Raw genomic sequence first — 17515 nt, 5'->3', positions numbered from 1 at the left:
GGAAAATATCATATTTCAAAAAATACGTATCGAGATAAATAAATAGTGATAGTCATAAATTGAATCTTTGTTCGTACATCTTGAAAGTCATTATTGGATTAGAGAGAAAATTCAACGATGAGTATTAAACTTTAATTTAAAACTTTATTAAATTAATAATATTGGACTAGACAAAAAAATAAAAATAAATAGGACAAAAATAAACATTTAAAAAATATTGGTCCTAATTTACAAGTCATTATTCTGTTGGATTCCCTTACAAAGTAGACATTCCACTACCCCAAGTAGTAGAGGATCAACCAATACTTTGAGAAAGTGCTATGTTGCTCTGATTAAGCCAACAATAACCTACTTTAATTAAGCCAACAGAACAATGCTTGCAATTGTTCCATAACCTTAATGCTCCCACTTGGGTTACAAGCTCTCGTTACTTAGCTCAGCAATCTTCTAAATTTGGTATGCGTTTATTAACTATGCAGTTATTGTTGTGATTAATAAATGTGGGTATTTTTAAATTATGGCGTGCCTATAATTATCTATGTGTCACGTGGACTCGTGGAGTTCTTACAATAGCATCACGTCACATTATCAATAAAGAATTTTGTATTCCATAGCATCATTAACACTAGAAATAAATCATACGAGTACTATATTAAACCACACAAATATATATGAGTAAGTACATATTTGAATGTAGAATATAAGCAAAGAAATATGTGAAATAATTTATTATTGTCATTGTATTATAGTTACTCACAATAAAAATAAAAAAATAAAAAAAAAATATATCAATAAGTCTCTGAACTACATAATAAAAAAAATAAATATAAAATATTAAAATTGCTCAAAGTAGACATCGGAACAAAATCCGAGACACACCCTAGTTTTTTTTTTTTTTTTTTGACAGTGAGAACTAAAAAACAAAACAAACAACAAAACTAGAAAGACCAAAAAAGAAACTCCCTACACCTAGCCTTGCCCGCCAACCAGTGCGCCGGACGAACCCAACACCTAGACACACCCTAGTTATCACATTGAAATAAGCTTTTTATAAGATCTTGAGAGCTTCTGATATTTTATCAAAAAATGTGTTAAATTTTGTTCTAGCTAATAACATATTGTCATTGTTTTATTAAGTAGTTTTAGCAATTTTCATATACTTGCGATATTACAATGAGAACAATGTCGAAACAACATGTGAAGATTGTGAACGAATATATGTGTTAAAAACAAGAATAGTTAATACTACTCCGTATTGATTAGTCATTGTTTAATTGGAGAATGAATCGAGTTACAATTTTATAATAAAAACTATATGCAAATTATGCACCTTGTGCGAAAAAAAAAGTAATTAAATTTTAGATTTTCGTCAAAATTATGATATAGTAACGGTTAAATATTACCTAATACATATTTCAATGTGTAGAAGCTTCCAATATTTAAATTTTAAAATTTTTACATATGATAGTTCAAAAAAAAAAAAAGATGACATCATCCTTGTATTTTGGCCGGAAAACATTTATTAAGAAAGCGACATGTAGCAGTAGTGCATCAACAAACTTCTGTTTTAGTAATAGTTAATAGATGAGAAAACATAATACTCGTAAGAAGAATGAGAATTAATCTAATTTTTTTATTGACTCATATAAAAAGTGGTGGTCCATTAGAAGTGTGTAGTCAACTGCGCCCGCGTTGTAAGGGGGAGATACAGTGTTTCGGGTGTGACCTTGTCTATGGGGACTGTAGTCTTGGGTCTGCGCTATGGCACTTGCGTGAGCTACGACCGCCCTTACCTAACACAGATGCTCTTAAACTTTCATTTTCGTTCCACCACTTTATTGCACCCACTTGGGTCACAAGCTTGCGTTACAAAGCTCAGCAATAGTCCTAACTTTGTGGATAATATATTAATTTAAAAATATTGGTGTGATTCATCAATATGGGAGTTTTGGTTTTGTGCTAGGTTAGTTTCCCTTTGCTTGGACATTTATTAAAGAATTTTGATCTTACTTTCAAAAAAAATTATGCTGTTCTAAAAAAAGTCAATAATTTTGATATAAATTAGTAAATTACATATAAACTAACCCTTTTTTTTAAGACATCACAAAAAAAAAAAAAAAAAAACGAAAGTAAATAATCTGGAGGTGTCTATATTAAAAGTTTGAAACCAATAAATACGGTTGTAAAAATTTTAAAAAAATATATATATAAATATTATGTTTCAATGAATTCAATCTACATCACATAAAGTCAATAAGTAAATAAGTAATACAGTATAAAAAATATTAATTCATATAAAATAAGTTTGCACGAGAACCTTAAGAAGTGTTAATATTTTAATTCAAATAGAGTCTAATTCAATCAACAATTTTTAAACCTTCAATCCTCAAAATCTAAGCATTTCCATAATTCTTAATTTTTGATAATAAAATAAAAATAAAAACTAAAATAAAAGTGAAGGTCTAATTGTTACAAGTATATTATTACATGTTAGATTTAGTTAAGGGTGTATCCTCAAACAGTAGCAAGAGGCCTGCTGCTCTATTAAGCCAGCATATGCCACCCCAACGAAACCCAACTGCAATAATATTTTTGCCAATTATTATTCCAAAACTTTATTGCTCCCACTTGGGTAACAAGCCCACGCTACTAGACCTAGCCAAATCTTAACCTTTAAAGGAGTATATAAATCTATATAATCTTCTGTAAATGATCGATGTGGGAACTTTTTTATTAACTCTCACATCCCCACCCCCCCTCCCCTTTAAAATTGAAATTTGGCTTTAGTTTTTGTAACTTGTGTATTCAATAGGATAGTAGATTGATCTATTAAGGTTTTCTAAGTTACGAGGTTTTGTTTAGAGGACTTTTACACCGACTCCTCAGATAGCAAGTATTTTTGTTGGCTCTTTGGTTGTATAAATTATTTTGAAAATTGGTTATATTTTTGTGTTAAGCTTGTTTAACAGCACGAGTTAAATGCAAAATTAACTTGAATCCAATAAGTCCTTTTTACAAATATAAGAGGATCGTGAAGGATTATCTATAAAAATACATCTACTAGGTTAAAAATACAATTTTGGTATCATTGAAATATTGAGAGAATGATTCACCAATATCTGGTGGATTACAATATATACAAAGAGTGGTGAGTGCTGCCACATTTTAAATTGCTGAGAAAAAACAATTAAAAAATTTGATTGAGTATTGTTAGTAAATTCCTATTAAGAGGGGGACTCCATAATCGGCCTCAGGCATTGTCAAGAATTTATTCGATGCATGTCACGATCAAATCATAATAAAAACAAGCTATCCATACAATTTTCGAACATGTAACCTTCAATACAAAAATTATATATTTTGCCACAAAGTTATGTCACACTCTATGTTCTCCTTTGTTCTTGTTGTTATTAAGTTAGCTTTATGTGTCTATAAGTCTTGATCCCTATATTGATCAATATCAATGCACCACCACAACTCAATTTAAACATTTATATGCTTGTATAAAAAATATACAAGGGAGAGTGGGAAAATGTAAAAAAATATTATAAAATACTACTCCAAAAAGTGATGGTCCAATTAAGATCTAAGCCATCTAGGGGTGCTAATGGACTCAGGAGGCGCAAGCTCGTAATCCTTCCACTGACAAGAGCAGGTGGTTTTCGTTGCTCTGTGAAACCAGCCTCACGCAGTTCCCTCCACTTTAGGGCTCATGAAGATCGAGCCTTCGCCCAACCCACATGAGCCAACTCCCGACTTGGATAGGGCGAGCCAGCATATATTGCCAACCCAAAGCCCGACTCAGGTGGCTAAGACCGTGTCCCATCACAATAGTGCCCCCACTTGGGTTACAAGCTCTTGATAACGAGCTCGGCAATATGATTATGTTCATGTGATTATATTAAGTGATTAAACTTCTTATTTCCTTTCTATGTGGGATATTTAGAATCTCTAATTGCTGCCTTTTATATTACCATGGGTTTTAATAGGTTTACAAAATTGCAATATTTCTACTTTAGCATGTAATGTTTAATGAGTTAATTATCTATGGAGCTTTTCTCTCAACTTCTCATGGCTAGGTGATGGAGTGATGGGCCAAGAAGTAGCTCATGGACGGATTGAATAATAATGTAAAATCATACGAAGTACAAGATAAGGAGATTCGAACACTCAATCTCTTTATAAGAAGGATTGTTATTTAACCAATAAGTCAATCATCAACCATATGAGCAATATGGTAGGTAGAAATTACTCAAAAAATGATATTTTTATAAAAAGTATTGAGTAGTTAATTACTTTGTACAATTTATAATATGCTAGAAGATTGGATCGTCTTAATTCCCTACAATCCCTGGTAGGCTTCCATAGTTCCACAATCACAATAGACGAGTCAAAGGGATGAATTCAATTTCACTCCATCCATTTTCCTTTGCTCTTCTTGAGTCTGTTTGCGTGCCCAAACTCGGTTTGATATCTAATGTGAAAAGTGTAAGTGTGTTTACCAATAATCATTTTAAAAGTAACAAGTACACAATTCAATAATTCAAACTATTCTAACATATTGGTTAAACTCATGAATATCATTTTTAGAGTTATGGGCTATTGGATACCTAATTTGTCAACGATAGTGGTTTCGATACTGACTCATGCTCACCTTTAAAAATGTATAGCTAATAGTTTATCGAAAGATAAATAATGTACGTATATGAGTACAAGTACAAACGTATAATGGAAAAAAAGATAAGAGTGAAAATCATAAAATACTCCTTACCCAGTACAACAATATTAAGATGTATAGTAATTTTTTTTGGTTGTTGGTGTTTAGAGAGCCACAAGGGCGGGAATGAGAATCGATCCTAGGATATCCCGGGATTGGGAGGGAAGCTTTAACCACTTGAGGTATCCCTTATTCTCAAATATGTATAGTATTTCGTAGCGTATTAGTTTCACAATTGATCAAAATAAGTGTAACACTTAAAAAAAAAAAAACAATAGAGTAAAAGAGAAAATACAAGTTCATCTTGAAGATAAACAAATTTTGTTTATCTAATGACATTTTCGTAAATAAATCAACAAAAAATCCCAGTCAGCATGACATTTTCGTAAATAAGTCAACATTTGTGGGACCCGCATATTAATAAAAGTTGTTCACTTATTTACGAAAATGCCATGCTGACTGGGATGATTTGTTGATATATTTACGAAAATGTCATTAGATAAACAATGGGGGCTCCCTCTACAGTAAAAGCTTCATCCATATCCAAGTTTAGCTCCCGCATCACTGTCACTATCAAAATCCACCGAAACATATCAAAACTCCTTTGCTTTAATTCAGGATCATTGTCAACATTCAACAACTCAACATTTCAAACACATCAAAAAGGATCCGCCATTGAAAGAAGCAGAGAAAAGCCATCAAGAAGATGACTGATCAAAGCATCTCCCACAAGGCTTACGCCAGAATTGGGCTGCTGGGAAACCCAAGTGATGTGTATTACGGCAATACCATCTCCATTAGTATCACCAATTTCTGGGCTTCTGTTAATTTGGAGCCTTCTGATCATCTTGTTGTTAAACCCCACCATTATCATGATCTTGTTCAGTTTCAATCTCTTCATCATATGGTCTCTTTCTCTCTTTCTGGGTACAATTTAGTTATCTCAATTTATGTGGTTTTTATTTGTTGTTTGATGATTTTTCTGGGGTTTATGTTTAGTCATTGATGAATTGATGTATGTTTATTCACAATCTGGATAGTTATTAGAGATGTTGAAATTAACCCGACTCGAAATTGAACCGATTTGAACCCCAATTCAATTCACATGGATACACTTACCCAACATGATTTAATGACCCGACCCGACTAGACTCGAGCTCTGTTTGTTAATAGGATCACCTTTATGGTTTGTATTGAAATTGGGAGTTAATGGATTATTAGTGCATTGTGCTAAAATTCTGTTGTTTAGAAGCTGTGTTTACTAGATGAAATATGTTGGGGACAACCGGACAAGTAGGATGTAGCCTCAAATGCTGGAATTGGGTTATTAGAAGCCATTGATAATGAAATATGTTAGGGACAAATAGGATGTACCTTTAAATGATTGGATTGGATTAGTAGAAGCCAGTGATGAAGGTACATTGTGTAGTTTTTCTACATTGGATCAATATATGAAGTTGTTCTTATCTATGGATGTATAGTATTGGTAGTGGTGACTAATGGTATATTTGATGCTTTGAGGGGGCTTAGCTCTGGTCTGAGGATATGTTCCGGGCCAGATTCTGTTTTATTATCACTGACGATCTTCTCAATATCACTAATCTTCGCAGTTTCCTTAATCGTTATCCAGTGCCCATGTCTCAGGAGTCACTTGTGTTTCTCTACACTAGTAGCTACTTGATTGTGAGCAAGTGCTGGATTGCTTAAAGTTCAAAGTCAATGGTTCTGTCATAAGCTAGTCTAGTTCTTTCTAGCAAAAGTGTATTCAGAACTGAGTTGCTGCTATACAGTTGTGCTTGTTTCTCTGTAGTGAAAATTTACGATGACTGACATATTAAGAAAGCTATACTACATTTTCCATGTAAAATGTTAGTGAGCAATACCTAAGATCATTTGTAGTGCTAAATAAGCCTAGTAAATCACAATCAGTGCAAACTTAGTTTATAGAATGCTTCCATTCTGTTAATCCAATGCATTTTGTTGCTTGAATAAGGTTGCCTCTAGAGACTTCCCTTATTATTTTTGATAGCCAAGATTCCAAGGAGACAATGGGCTCCTATTAACATTTTTAGGTTTTTTAGTCTAACTTTGAGGCTGGATATCTTTTATTCTCTTAATCTATTTGTAGTCCTAATTTTTATGTAGTTGCTTCTACTCGTAGCATTCATTAGGACCATAGTCAATTGGTCATGTATTTGATCATTAGTAAAAAGTTTCCAACCTGGAGCAACATATAAATTGGAGCCATTCCAGATTCTCCCTGTAACTTTTTGAGGGCCGATGGCCATTTATGTAGGAATGACCTTGGCACCTGGAAGGCAGAAGTCTGCTGGTCCAATTCTTGATCTGTTGAAGAATATGTTTTAGATTACTTCTTTTCAATTGGCTATTGTGGTACTTACAAGTTATAGGTAGAGGGATTTTGTTCCTCTTTCATCAAATTGCAGAAAATGTTTGTAATGAATTTAGCTTCTAAGTATTGAACAGATAGATACCTTTTATTTGTTTCTTCCTCCTAGTTTATGTTACTAAACTAGTAAAACTTTCTTTGGTCTCGTTCTATTTCACTATTTATATTTCTTTTTCCTTGCATATGTGATTGCATTTAGTGGGTCTTTTTTATGATCCCCATTGTTCACAGAGTTCAAAATTGCTAAAGCTGCTTATATATTTCATTATGATAATATTGACAATAGACTATATTTATTTGAGATAGTCATGAGTTGGAATTATGGATTGGTTTGGTTGCATCTTTGAGGCTCATATTGGAGCTGTAAGTCTCTTTTTAAAGGGCCTTCCAAGCTGCAAATAGCACAGTAGAGGCACTTGATATCTTGTTAATAGTTTCCAAATGCCCCTTCTTTTAGAGAGTCAATTAGACAATCACCATGTTTACAATTATATAAAATTAGTTTCATACAAGGACTGATGAACTGCTTGCTCAAAATTAGTGTAAGTACATAAAGTGGGGGGAAATCTATCTTTTTTTTTTGAAATTTATGCTATGATTACCATCTTATAGTTATGCTTTGTCTTAGCTTAGAAAAGATTTATAAATCTGTCTGCAGGTGCATCGTTTAGAGAATGAGGGTTTCTATGGAGGAGTGCGTTTGCTTATGGCCATCTGCAAAATATTTTACAAATACTGCAAGAAACATAACATTGATCTTCATGAGAGGAACTTTACCCTATCGTATGATACAAATATTCCTCGACAGGTGAATTATCTCTCTTTTAAATTTTTTGGATATGTAAATTATGTATGTTATGTGTTTCTTGGTTGGTTCATGAAGTCTAGTTCAATCTACTGCAGTATGCAACTAAATTTCATTTATTATTAATTTTTAATTTTTTTGGACTTTTAGACAGGACTTTCAGGTTCCAGTGCCATTGTATGTGCTGCCCTGAATTGTATGCTTGACTTTTACCAAGTAAGGCACCTGGTTAAGGTAGAGGAGAGACCTAATCTTATCTTGGATGCTGAAAAGGAGCTTGGCATTGTGGCTGGTCTCCAAGATCGGGTGGCACAAGTTTATGGGGGACTTGTTTTTATGGTAAAGATTGACGCATTTGGCAGAACTTTCATTTAAACTGATTTTATATCTTTGTTTTCCTGAGGTGGACTCCTTTTTACTAGGACTTCAGCAAAAATCACATGGATAAACTGGGACATGGTATTTATACACCAATGGATATCAGTCTGCTTCCTCCTCTCTACCTCATCTATGCTGAAAATCCAAGTGACTCAGGAAAGGTCAGCAGATTATATTCATCTATGTCTAATGTTCATTGTCATCTCCAGCTCTTGTCTTGTATAACATCCTCGTGCATCCTCTTTTTTAATGCCGTTGATGCAAACTGTGATAACGACACCAGGACCTCTGAACAAGTAATGGAAATCTATACATCATACTTTTGACAAATAGAAACTTTTTGGTTATTCATAATCCCTCTGTCTCTATTTACTTGCTACAAATGCTTTTTACACGGTTTCAAAGAATCAGAAAAGTATAGAAAAACAAGTATGTGAGTTGGTGTAGTCGTGTGGGGCCTTTATAGAAAAAGTAGAGGGAAAAAAGCTTGCCTGAAAAGGTTGTAGCAAGAATCCAAAAGTGGTACATGTAGGCGATGTAGCAAGTAATTTATGGAGTAAATGTCTTTCTTCTTCTTCCTAATCTGTAGGATAATATGGGATGATTGGTTATTCTTTAAGTAAGAAAATTCAAAATGGTATCCTTGTACTTTTAGATTTTTCATTTGGTACTCAAGAATATATTGTCCTCCTCATGTTGTCCTCTAACTTTTACTGTATTGTCATTGAGAAAACCATTCGACAAAATGTTATAAACTTGTTTTTGCTTATAGATTTCCATTACCACCCAGTACCCTGTTTAAAGTGGCAATGGAATTTCTGATTAAAAAGAGATACTACCTCCGTTTCATAAAATCTGCAACAATTTCCCAAAACGGAAACTACACATTATGTGCAACAAACCAAAAGTTACCTCTTTTAGTAAATTTTTTTGTATAAAATTACCACCATACCCTTACTAAATTTTACTTAACTTTAATAAACAACATATTAACTCTTTAACCCAAATTAATTTATCTCTAATTAAAATCCTAACCCACATCCTCTCTCCTCCCTCACAACCATATCCACCATCAACACCACCAATTTTTCTCTCTCCTCCTTCTCAACCACCACCAGCACCATCCTTATCCTCTTTCTCTCTCTTCTCTCACTGCACCACCACCACGCAGATCCACCGCACCACCACCGCCTTGCAGATCCGCACTATCTTTTCTTTCTCCTCTCTTCTCTCGTGGTTGTGGGCGCATTTCATGGTGGCGAGATGGGGTTTCGATTCTTGATGGTGGTGAGGTCGGGTTTCAATTTGATGGTGGTGGTGAGGTAGGTCGGGTGTCAATTACCCTCGATTGCCGCGCGCCCCTCGTACTCGTGACAGTCGCCGATTTCTCCAACTCCAGTTCGCCTCCCTTTTCACCCTTTTCAAAGTCGTGGTCGTGCGATTTGAGGGCGATTTGGTGGTCGTGCGATTTGGTTGCGATTTGGGGGTCTGCGATTGGGGGATCTGCGATTTTGGGTGGTGGTGGTGGGGCTTCGTGCGATTTTGGGTGGTGGTGATGGGGTTGCGATTTGGGGGTTTGGTTGTCTGGTTGTGGTGTTGGTGGTGTGGTGGTGTTGGTGGTGGTGTAAGTTGGCTGGTTGGGTTTTGGGTGGTTGTGGTGGGGTTATTTTCTCTCTCATCCAATTAATCACATGCCCTTTTGTTTACTAATCTTTGCTTAAGAAATTTTGCCTTGGGAATTGTGCAAGGCCCTTTGTTGCAGATTTTATGAAACGGAGGTAGTATTTGGGGTGTGCATCATCATAGACATGGGCATGAATCATTTCCTACACAAATATCTATAATTTAATATCATTATTACCATTTATGACTACCACCTACTAAGCAGGCTGTTGAAATGATTTGAGATTCTAGCAGTCTTGTTTTACTTGTGATCTAGTTCATTGTATAGCTTGGGATCTTGCTAATACATGTGTGCAATGCATGAAGTTGGTTGTAGACCTGACACCCTCTGAAAAAACCTCCCAACCATTTTTCTTAGATTGCCTAGAAGCAGCCTTCTTTATATATAAAATGGTACTTCAGAAATTTCTTTGGTTTTATGTATTGAATAGGTGCATAGTACTGTTAGAAAAAGATGGCTAGAAGGTGATGAATATATAAGATCAACAATGAATGAGGTTGCAAATTTGGCTGTGGAGGGAAGACAAGCATTACTGGAGAAAGACTATGAAAAACTGGCATCTCTAATGAATCATAATTTTGACCTCCGCAGGTAAAGTGCATGCATTAAATTTGTTATATTTGCCACATGCATTGCATAATCATTAAAAAGATACTTGTGCACTAAGTCGTTTGTACATAATCAGCTCAAAAGCAATATCAAAGTCTACCAAATGCTGTTGCTATTCTTGAAAAAAATGGATTGTATTTCATTGAGCATGCAAATAATCTGATACCACGTAGATATCTGTTAGATATTATTGTGAAAAGTTTTAGTGACAGACGTCATCACCTTGCATATATTTAAGTTATCGAATTCTTATATCTTGATTTGATGATTAAGCAGTTATTACAGTGATTTGTATCATCCGAATTGATGATCTCTTAAGGGAAGAAACAATTGCATAGCAACTGTTTTTGCACTATGTTTAGCATTCCCAATTCACCATAGGGAATATTGTGGAACGATAAACTATATGAAAATCTTATTATTCTACAGTATTTTAATGTTGTTTTTAACTTCTGAGCTACATTAAGAGAAGAATTGTTACTCACCAACTCAAACATGGATACGTGTCCAAGTGTCCTTTTCTCCTATTTTGTGAAAATATTGCTTGATTTTGGCACAAGTTGAAGTATCTTAGTATCTATACTCAAGTCAGAATATCATGGATACAATATGGGTAGTTGTGGTGAAATGAAGAGTCTGAGTAACTTTTTATCACTGTCCTAAGGGGTCATGTTAAAATACCATGGAAATCTTATGCTATTGTATGTAACATCAATTGCATGTATTGCTATTTTTGCAGAAGTATGTTTGGAGATGATGCTCTTGGGGCTATTAATATAAAGATGGTGGAGGTAGCACGGGAGGTAGGTGCTGCATCAAAATTTACCGGAAGTGGAGGGGCTGTGGTTGCATTTTGCCACGGTGGACCACATCAAGTTGAGCTTCTACAGGAGGCCTGTCAGAAGGCTGGTTTTAGCATGCAGCCTGTTCAAGTTGCCGCACCAAATTTGAATGACCTAGATTTTGGAAGATCGCATTCTACATGATACAGCTTACCTTTAAAACTGTACTCCCAAGAACACATTCCTTCATCATATTCTTCCTTTAGTTTTTACAGGCATGCGTCTACATAATTTTCTAGCCTTAGTTAACATATACTTAGAGAAGGTTCTTGTTTTGGACAAAATTAATTAGGTCTTTTTACAAATTTAATTTAAGAATGCTATTTTTTTTTTTATTATATATTTTTTTTTTCTGGGAAGAATGCTAATGATTTATGTCTATATTAAAATTGCAAACATGTTTGCCAAGACGCAGGAGAAAAAAATTAATTAAAAAAAAAATAAATGAATGTTGGGTGTATCATAATTTTGTAATGAAAATAGTCATATACGTAGGAGATATAAACTTAATTTTATGCAATATAAAGAATAATCTATTTTAATGCAATATTTCACAGTTTAATGAAAATCCATCTTAATCAAGAATTTGCAATTTACAATATCAATCTAATAATGAATAAGGGTCTGTTCACTTCAGCTTAATTTCAGTTCAGTTCAGTTCCTAATTTCCTTGTCTCAAAAATATTTATTTCAGTTCAATTCAGCTCCGCTCAGTTCAGTTTAGCTCAGTAAATGTAAACATGTCTTAAGTGTCTGTATCAGTGTATCCCTATATTAAGCAGCTGAATATCTAGTTTGTTGTTTCCCTCTTTTCTATTTCCATTGGTTTTGGTAAGTTTGCAACTTTAGCATATATCTAAAGAAATGGAACCCTAGCTCAACTCTCAAATGGACTGATGAACATACTAGCTGCTCGTGGCCTTATTGAATAATTCTGCAAAACCATATATGAAGTACGAAGTACTGTAACAAGTAACATTAACATATACTTTGTATCATCACAAGTTCTTAAGAATCCATTTAACAAGGTGATCAAATCAAACATCTTTATACTCTTCTGTTGAACATTCCAAGAAAACTAGTGCATCTTTCTAACATATTTCTCTAGGCAAGCATCAATCATCTATTGGTATACTAGATACAGAATCTGAAACATTGCTATTTTCATCTCCATTTGATGTAGAGCCATATGGATTAACCACACGTATTGGCATATTTGGATTCACGGGGTCAATGCGTGAAGCTGTAGCACTCGAACTAGCAACATTTCTTTCTGCTGAATTTTTTGTGTTAGAGTTTGGGAGAAGTCGTCCTTGCTCTTCCAGGGCTTCACGAGCTGCTTTTTCCTTAGCTCTTTTGGCTCTTTCGAACACATCCTCCTACAATGGAAACTAAAAGTGTCACGGGATTGAGCTCTTTTATGTGTACTGACTAGTCGAGTACAGCAAAAGATTTGGTTAAACTGATTCTTTGCACACAGACATCCAACCCTCCAAACCAATGCCCTGGAGGTTTTCTTTATCTTTCCTCTTTTTTTTTCAAAGGAGGGGGTTCAAAGGGTTTCTGTAGGTAATCTACATGAGGAATTCAATACAAAGCTCCACAGATGCAACATGCGAGCATAACTTACATACACAGACATGGAAGAAACTGGCTGTTCAGTCCATAACTTTTATGTAGTCCTCACCTGAAATTCCTGAACTTGTTTTTGTTGCTCAGCTTGCAACCTGCCGACGGTGCTCAGAATCTCGCCAACAGTAGATTCAATTCTTTCAGTTAGTGCTTCACCAAGAGCTTTTCCCAGGAAAAATGCATCAAGGACAGTTTTGCTGTCACTTTCACCTGCACAATTTATTACCTCAGGGATCAAATAGATTGATAAGGCAGGACAGTAAAATACGACTAACAAATATGAAGTATAAGCATGATGCCACGTCTAAATTACATTTAACATCTTTCATATCTGATTTAAACTTTTACACTCACAATACATGTGTTGAACTATAAAACTTTAGACTGTCTGTGGCCTTGAGATGTCAATACAAGTCACTTGCATGTTAATCAGAACCAGTCAAAAGAAAATCTAGGAGTAACCCAAAATCCATGCAAAGTAAGCCCACCCTCACAAAGCTACAAAGCATGGAAATTGAATACAATAACATGTTTAGTAATTTACAAATGTAAAACAGGTAAACTGGACAACTAACAGCACATGTGTAAGTTTAAGCAGCTTCCCCTAGCATAGTACGAAGTATATCATAGCCTAGGTCGATGATACAATTTGGAAAAGAAAAAAAATGTTTCAATTGCCAATCAATTTTTTGCAAATTGCACCTGTATCATTGCCGTTTAAGACCCATAACTCCATCGACTGCAGTAAATTGTGCTTTGCAGTCAAGCAACAACAATATACTCCGGAAAATTTGTCTATGAACAACGAATTATCTTATTATCTTCAGCTGAAGCTTTCCACACCTCCACAGATTAAGTTCCCACAAACACAAAGGAAGCAATCCAGGCTTATGCTCTCTTCTCCAATGACTTAACTATTACATATATATATATATATATATATATTGTTGCATTAGCATGGCTGTACAATTATGAGAATCTAACTTCTTATATACCATTAGAGCTCATAAATAAGAACTAGTCAAACAAACTTCACAAATCATACAATAGAATATAAGCTACGTAGGATTGGGGTCGCCTAAAAAATATCCATACAAGCAACATACAAAGTCAATAAAAACCAATCTTTCTATGTAAGAGTGAAACTCTTTACTCCTCAAAAACTCGAGCTTCGGAACTTGATATATTCTCCCAAAAATGTCTTGTGTAAATGACTTGCTAACTAAATCAGATCCCGACGGATGATTGAAGCATTGAACCTTTCAATAAATTTCATAGTTCGTTCATACATGAAATGCCAACACCGGGTTCAATTAGTGCGTAGTTGCGTACAATCGTACATTAAAGATGCAAACAACTTACACTATTGCATTACTCGAAAAAGGTTGTCAAATCAAAGTACTTGTACTGTACTATTCTAGCTACTTAGGAGTGCAATTACTCGTAGATTTCAGCAATTCATACTTGATTCAAATAACAATAAAGTTGCGAATATATTCACCGAAACTAGTCATGAAAACTCCAATAAAGTGCAATTTTCAATGAATAATTTAACTCCAATCCATCAATTCCAGCAGAAAAAAATAAAATAAAAGCACAATTAATTCAATGAATAATTCAACCCCAATTCATCAATTTCAGCAGAAATTAAAGAAAAACAAAATCAAAGCACAATTAATTTCAATAAATTATTCAACCCCAAATCATCAATTTCAGCAGAAATTAAAGAAAAACAAAATCAAAGCACGAATCAAGTTGATGAATAACTCAACCCCAACAATTTCAACAGAAAAGCACAATTAAATTCAAAAAATAACTCAAACCCAACTCGTCAAATTCAGCAGAGAAATCAAGCACAATTCATTACAAAGAATAACTAAACCCCATTTCGTTAAATTTAACAAATCAAAGCACAATCCCATCTCAGTGAAACATCATGAACACAAAAATAAGTACAAAAAAGAGTGAAAAACTAACCAGAACCAGGGGAATTGCTGCAGAAAATGGGTTTTGGAGATTGAGAACGAGAGGAGAGAGAAAGGTGTGGACAATTAGGAAGATGAATGTGTCGGTAATTATGAATCAAAAGAGAAGAAAATTGGGAATTTGAGCAAAATTTACGATTTTGAACAAGGGAATAGAATGATGAACAAGAAGATTGCGAGGAAAGTGAAGATGAAACCCCGCAGTTCATCATTTTAGGAATCCCAGTCTCTTGGAGGGAGTTTCTGGGTTTAAGCTCAACTTCTACAAATTTTATGGTTCTATCAACAAAATCTAGTAGTACGTGTATTCAAATTAATCACTCGGTTTTGGATTAATTGCAACAGTTTAATATATTTAACCCCTACAAGTGTACACACTGTAAAGGCAGTAATGTAGCAATTATATGGTAGTAAGTAAGATTTACGAGTACTATGTATGGGTTAGTTAATACGGTGTATGATTTTGAATATTGAAAGACCTCCTTCGTTGTTTAACAATACTTGCAATAATTATTAAATGGAAAAGTCATAATACTTGAAATACACTTACTACATATTTAAGGAAATTTTAGAAAATAACACCTAAAAAAAACACAAATTTTGATTATAACACCACAACAAAAAAAACTTTTATTATAACACCACAAAAAAACCAAAAATTTTGGTTTCACCACCACTTAACGGATTCTTGGATGGAATCCGTTAGTGGGGCCATAATTTGACACGTGTCAATAGCCTATAGGTTTAAAAATAATGAATTGAATGAAAAAAAAAAATAATTGAAAAAAAAAGAAAGTCCCTAACCCAGCTAGCCCCACCACCGGCGCCGCCTTGCCTCAGCCACCAACACCGTAACCCAGGTCGCCGGCACCCATCTCCCCCACCAAAACCACCCACGTCGCCGAAATCCTTCCCACACTGTCGAATTTTGCCTCCCCCCCCTCGAAAACCACCCACGTCGCCGAAAGCCTCCCACACCAACCCAAAAACCACCCCCGTCGCCGCCAAAATCCTCTCCCACTCAACCCAAATACCACCCACATCGCCGAAATCCTCTCCCACACCATCATTGTCGCCGAAATTCTCTCCCCTACCCAAAATTGTCTTCGAAACCCAACCCACACCAACCCTAAAACTGCCCTCAGCTCACCTGAACCCTAACCCAAAAATCGAATTAAATCGGGGCTGAGGCTGAGGTGGGTACGGTGTTTAAGGGTTAGGGTGGTGCGTCGGTCGTGGGTGATCGGTGGGGGGGGGGGGGGGAGGGGAACCAACAGAGGCGGTGGGTGGGAGGAACCGACGCCAGTGGTGCATACGGTGGCTGGATTAGGATTTTAGGGTTTTTTATTTTTTTTATTTTTGTTTTTTTTAATTAACCCAATATATAACTGACACGTATACTATGTGGGGCCCACTAACGGTTTTTTGGATGGCGTTAGTATGTGGTGGTGAAACCAAAATTTTTGATTTTTTTGTGGTGTTATAATAAAAGTTTTTTTTGTTGTGGTGTTATAATCAAAATTTGTGTTTTTTTCAGGTGTTATTTTCTAAAATTTCCCATATTTAAATTAAGAAAAATTTGTTAAAAAGAAAAAAGAAAAAAAAAAAAAAAAAAAGCCCTCTTAAAATCATCATGAAAAAAAAAAAAAAAACCTTTTGAAAGTTTTATTGTAAATGAAAACTCAAACACACCTTTTTTTTTTTTTTTGTCGAAATACCTCTAATTCTTCTCACTAACCTCTAATTACTTCTAATTATCCTCTAACTCTCACTTAACTATTTAATAATTAAATTGATTTATAAATTAAAAAAAACCCACCACCCCCACCACCAGATAGCCACTCACTCCCTTCCCACCACCGACTGACCACCAGAATCGCTTCACTCATCCAGGCCAACCACAAAAACTAACCCAACCACAACCTACCTCAGCTAGCCTACTCCCGTCATCAACCCCCACCACGAAACCGCCCTACTCCAATCGCCATCCCACCACAAAAACATCCACTTGGCCACAAAATTTTGAAATACAACCCAACCTCGTCCACAAACACCAACCTCGACAAACACAAAAATCGTGTTCCAAAGAAGGTCACGATCAATAATTAGAGCTTGTACAATTAACAATCCGATAGACATGGCGGTGGAAAGAAGAGAGAGAAATACGAGGTGAAATTGAAGTTGTCGATGATAAGGGATTTTATCAACCGATGACTTCAATTTCACCTATTATCTCATAAAATGGTCCGTTGACCTTGCCGTTTGCCATACTTTTTGACCCAAACTTGAGCACAACCCATTTTTTATTTTTTCATTTTTGGCCCAACACATGATCAACTCTCGAGTCTTGGCTCACTAAATTAAATTACGCGTTTGTATACTTAATCTTTATTAAGGCTACTTATACCATTTATAAACTCCATTTCCATTTCAAATTCAATTTAGGCAACAAT

The 17515-nt window shown here is 35.0% G+C and overlaps 2 protein-coding genes across 2 annotated transcripts; one reads left to right on the top strand and one right to left on the bottom strand.

Moving 5' to 3' along the window:
- The first annotated feature begins 5300 nt into the window (after positions 1-5300).
- LOC145617230 (glucuronokinase 1-like) lies at positions 5301-11893 on the top strand. Its single transcript, XM_081671921.1, has 6 exons — positions 5301-5624; positions 7786-7935; positions 8083-8271; positions 8355-8471; positions 10425-10585; positions 11343-11893. The coding sequence occupies exons 1-6, from the start codon at positions 5424-5426 to the stop codon at positions 11587-11589; spliced, it is 1065 nt and encodes a 354-aa protein (XP_081528047.1). The 5' UTR covers positions 5301-5423; the 3' UTR covers positions 11590-11893.
- Positions 11894-12411: 518 nt separating this feature from the next.
- On the bottom strand, positions 12412-15404 carry LOC145617481 (uncharacterized). Its single transcript, XM_081672184.1, has 3 exons — positions 15055-15404; positions 13133-13287; positions 12412-12824 (listed from the first exon to the last, which is right to left on the bottom strand). The coding sequence occupies exons 1-3, from the start codon at positions 15272-15274 to the stop codon at positions 12561-12563; spliced, it is 639 nt and encodes a 212-aa protein (XP_081528310.1). The 5' UTR covers positions 15275-15404; the 3' UTR covers positions 12412-12560.
- Between the last annotated feature and the right edge of the window lie 2111 nt (positions 15405-17515).

This window comes from Chenopodium album, chromosome 26 (genome assembly GCF_948465745.1).
Source record: "Chenopodium album chromosome 26, dcCheAlbu1.1, whole genome shotgun sequence".
NCBI lineage: Eukaryota > Viridiplantae > Streptophyta > Magnoliopsida > Caryophyllales > Amaranthaceae > Chenopodium > Chenopodium album.
The sequence above is the reverse complement of the archived record's forward strand: the minus strand, read 5'-3'. Positions and strand labels throughout refer to the sequence as shown.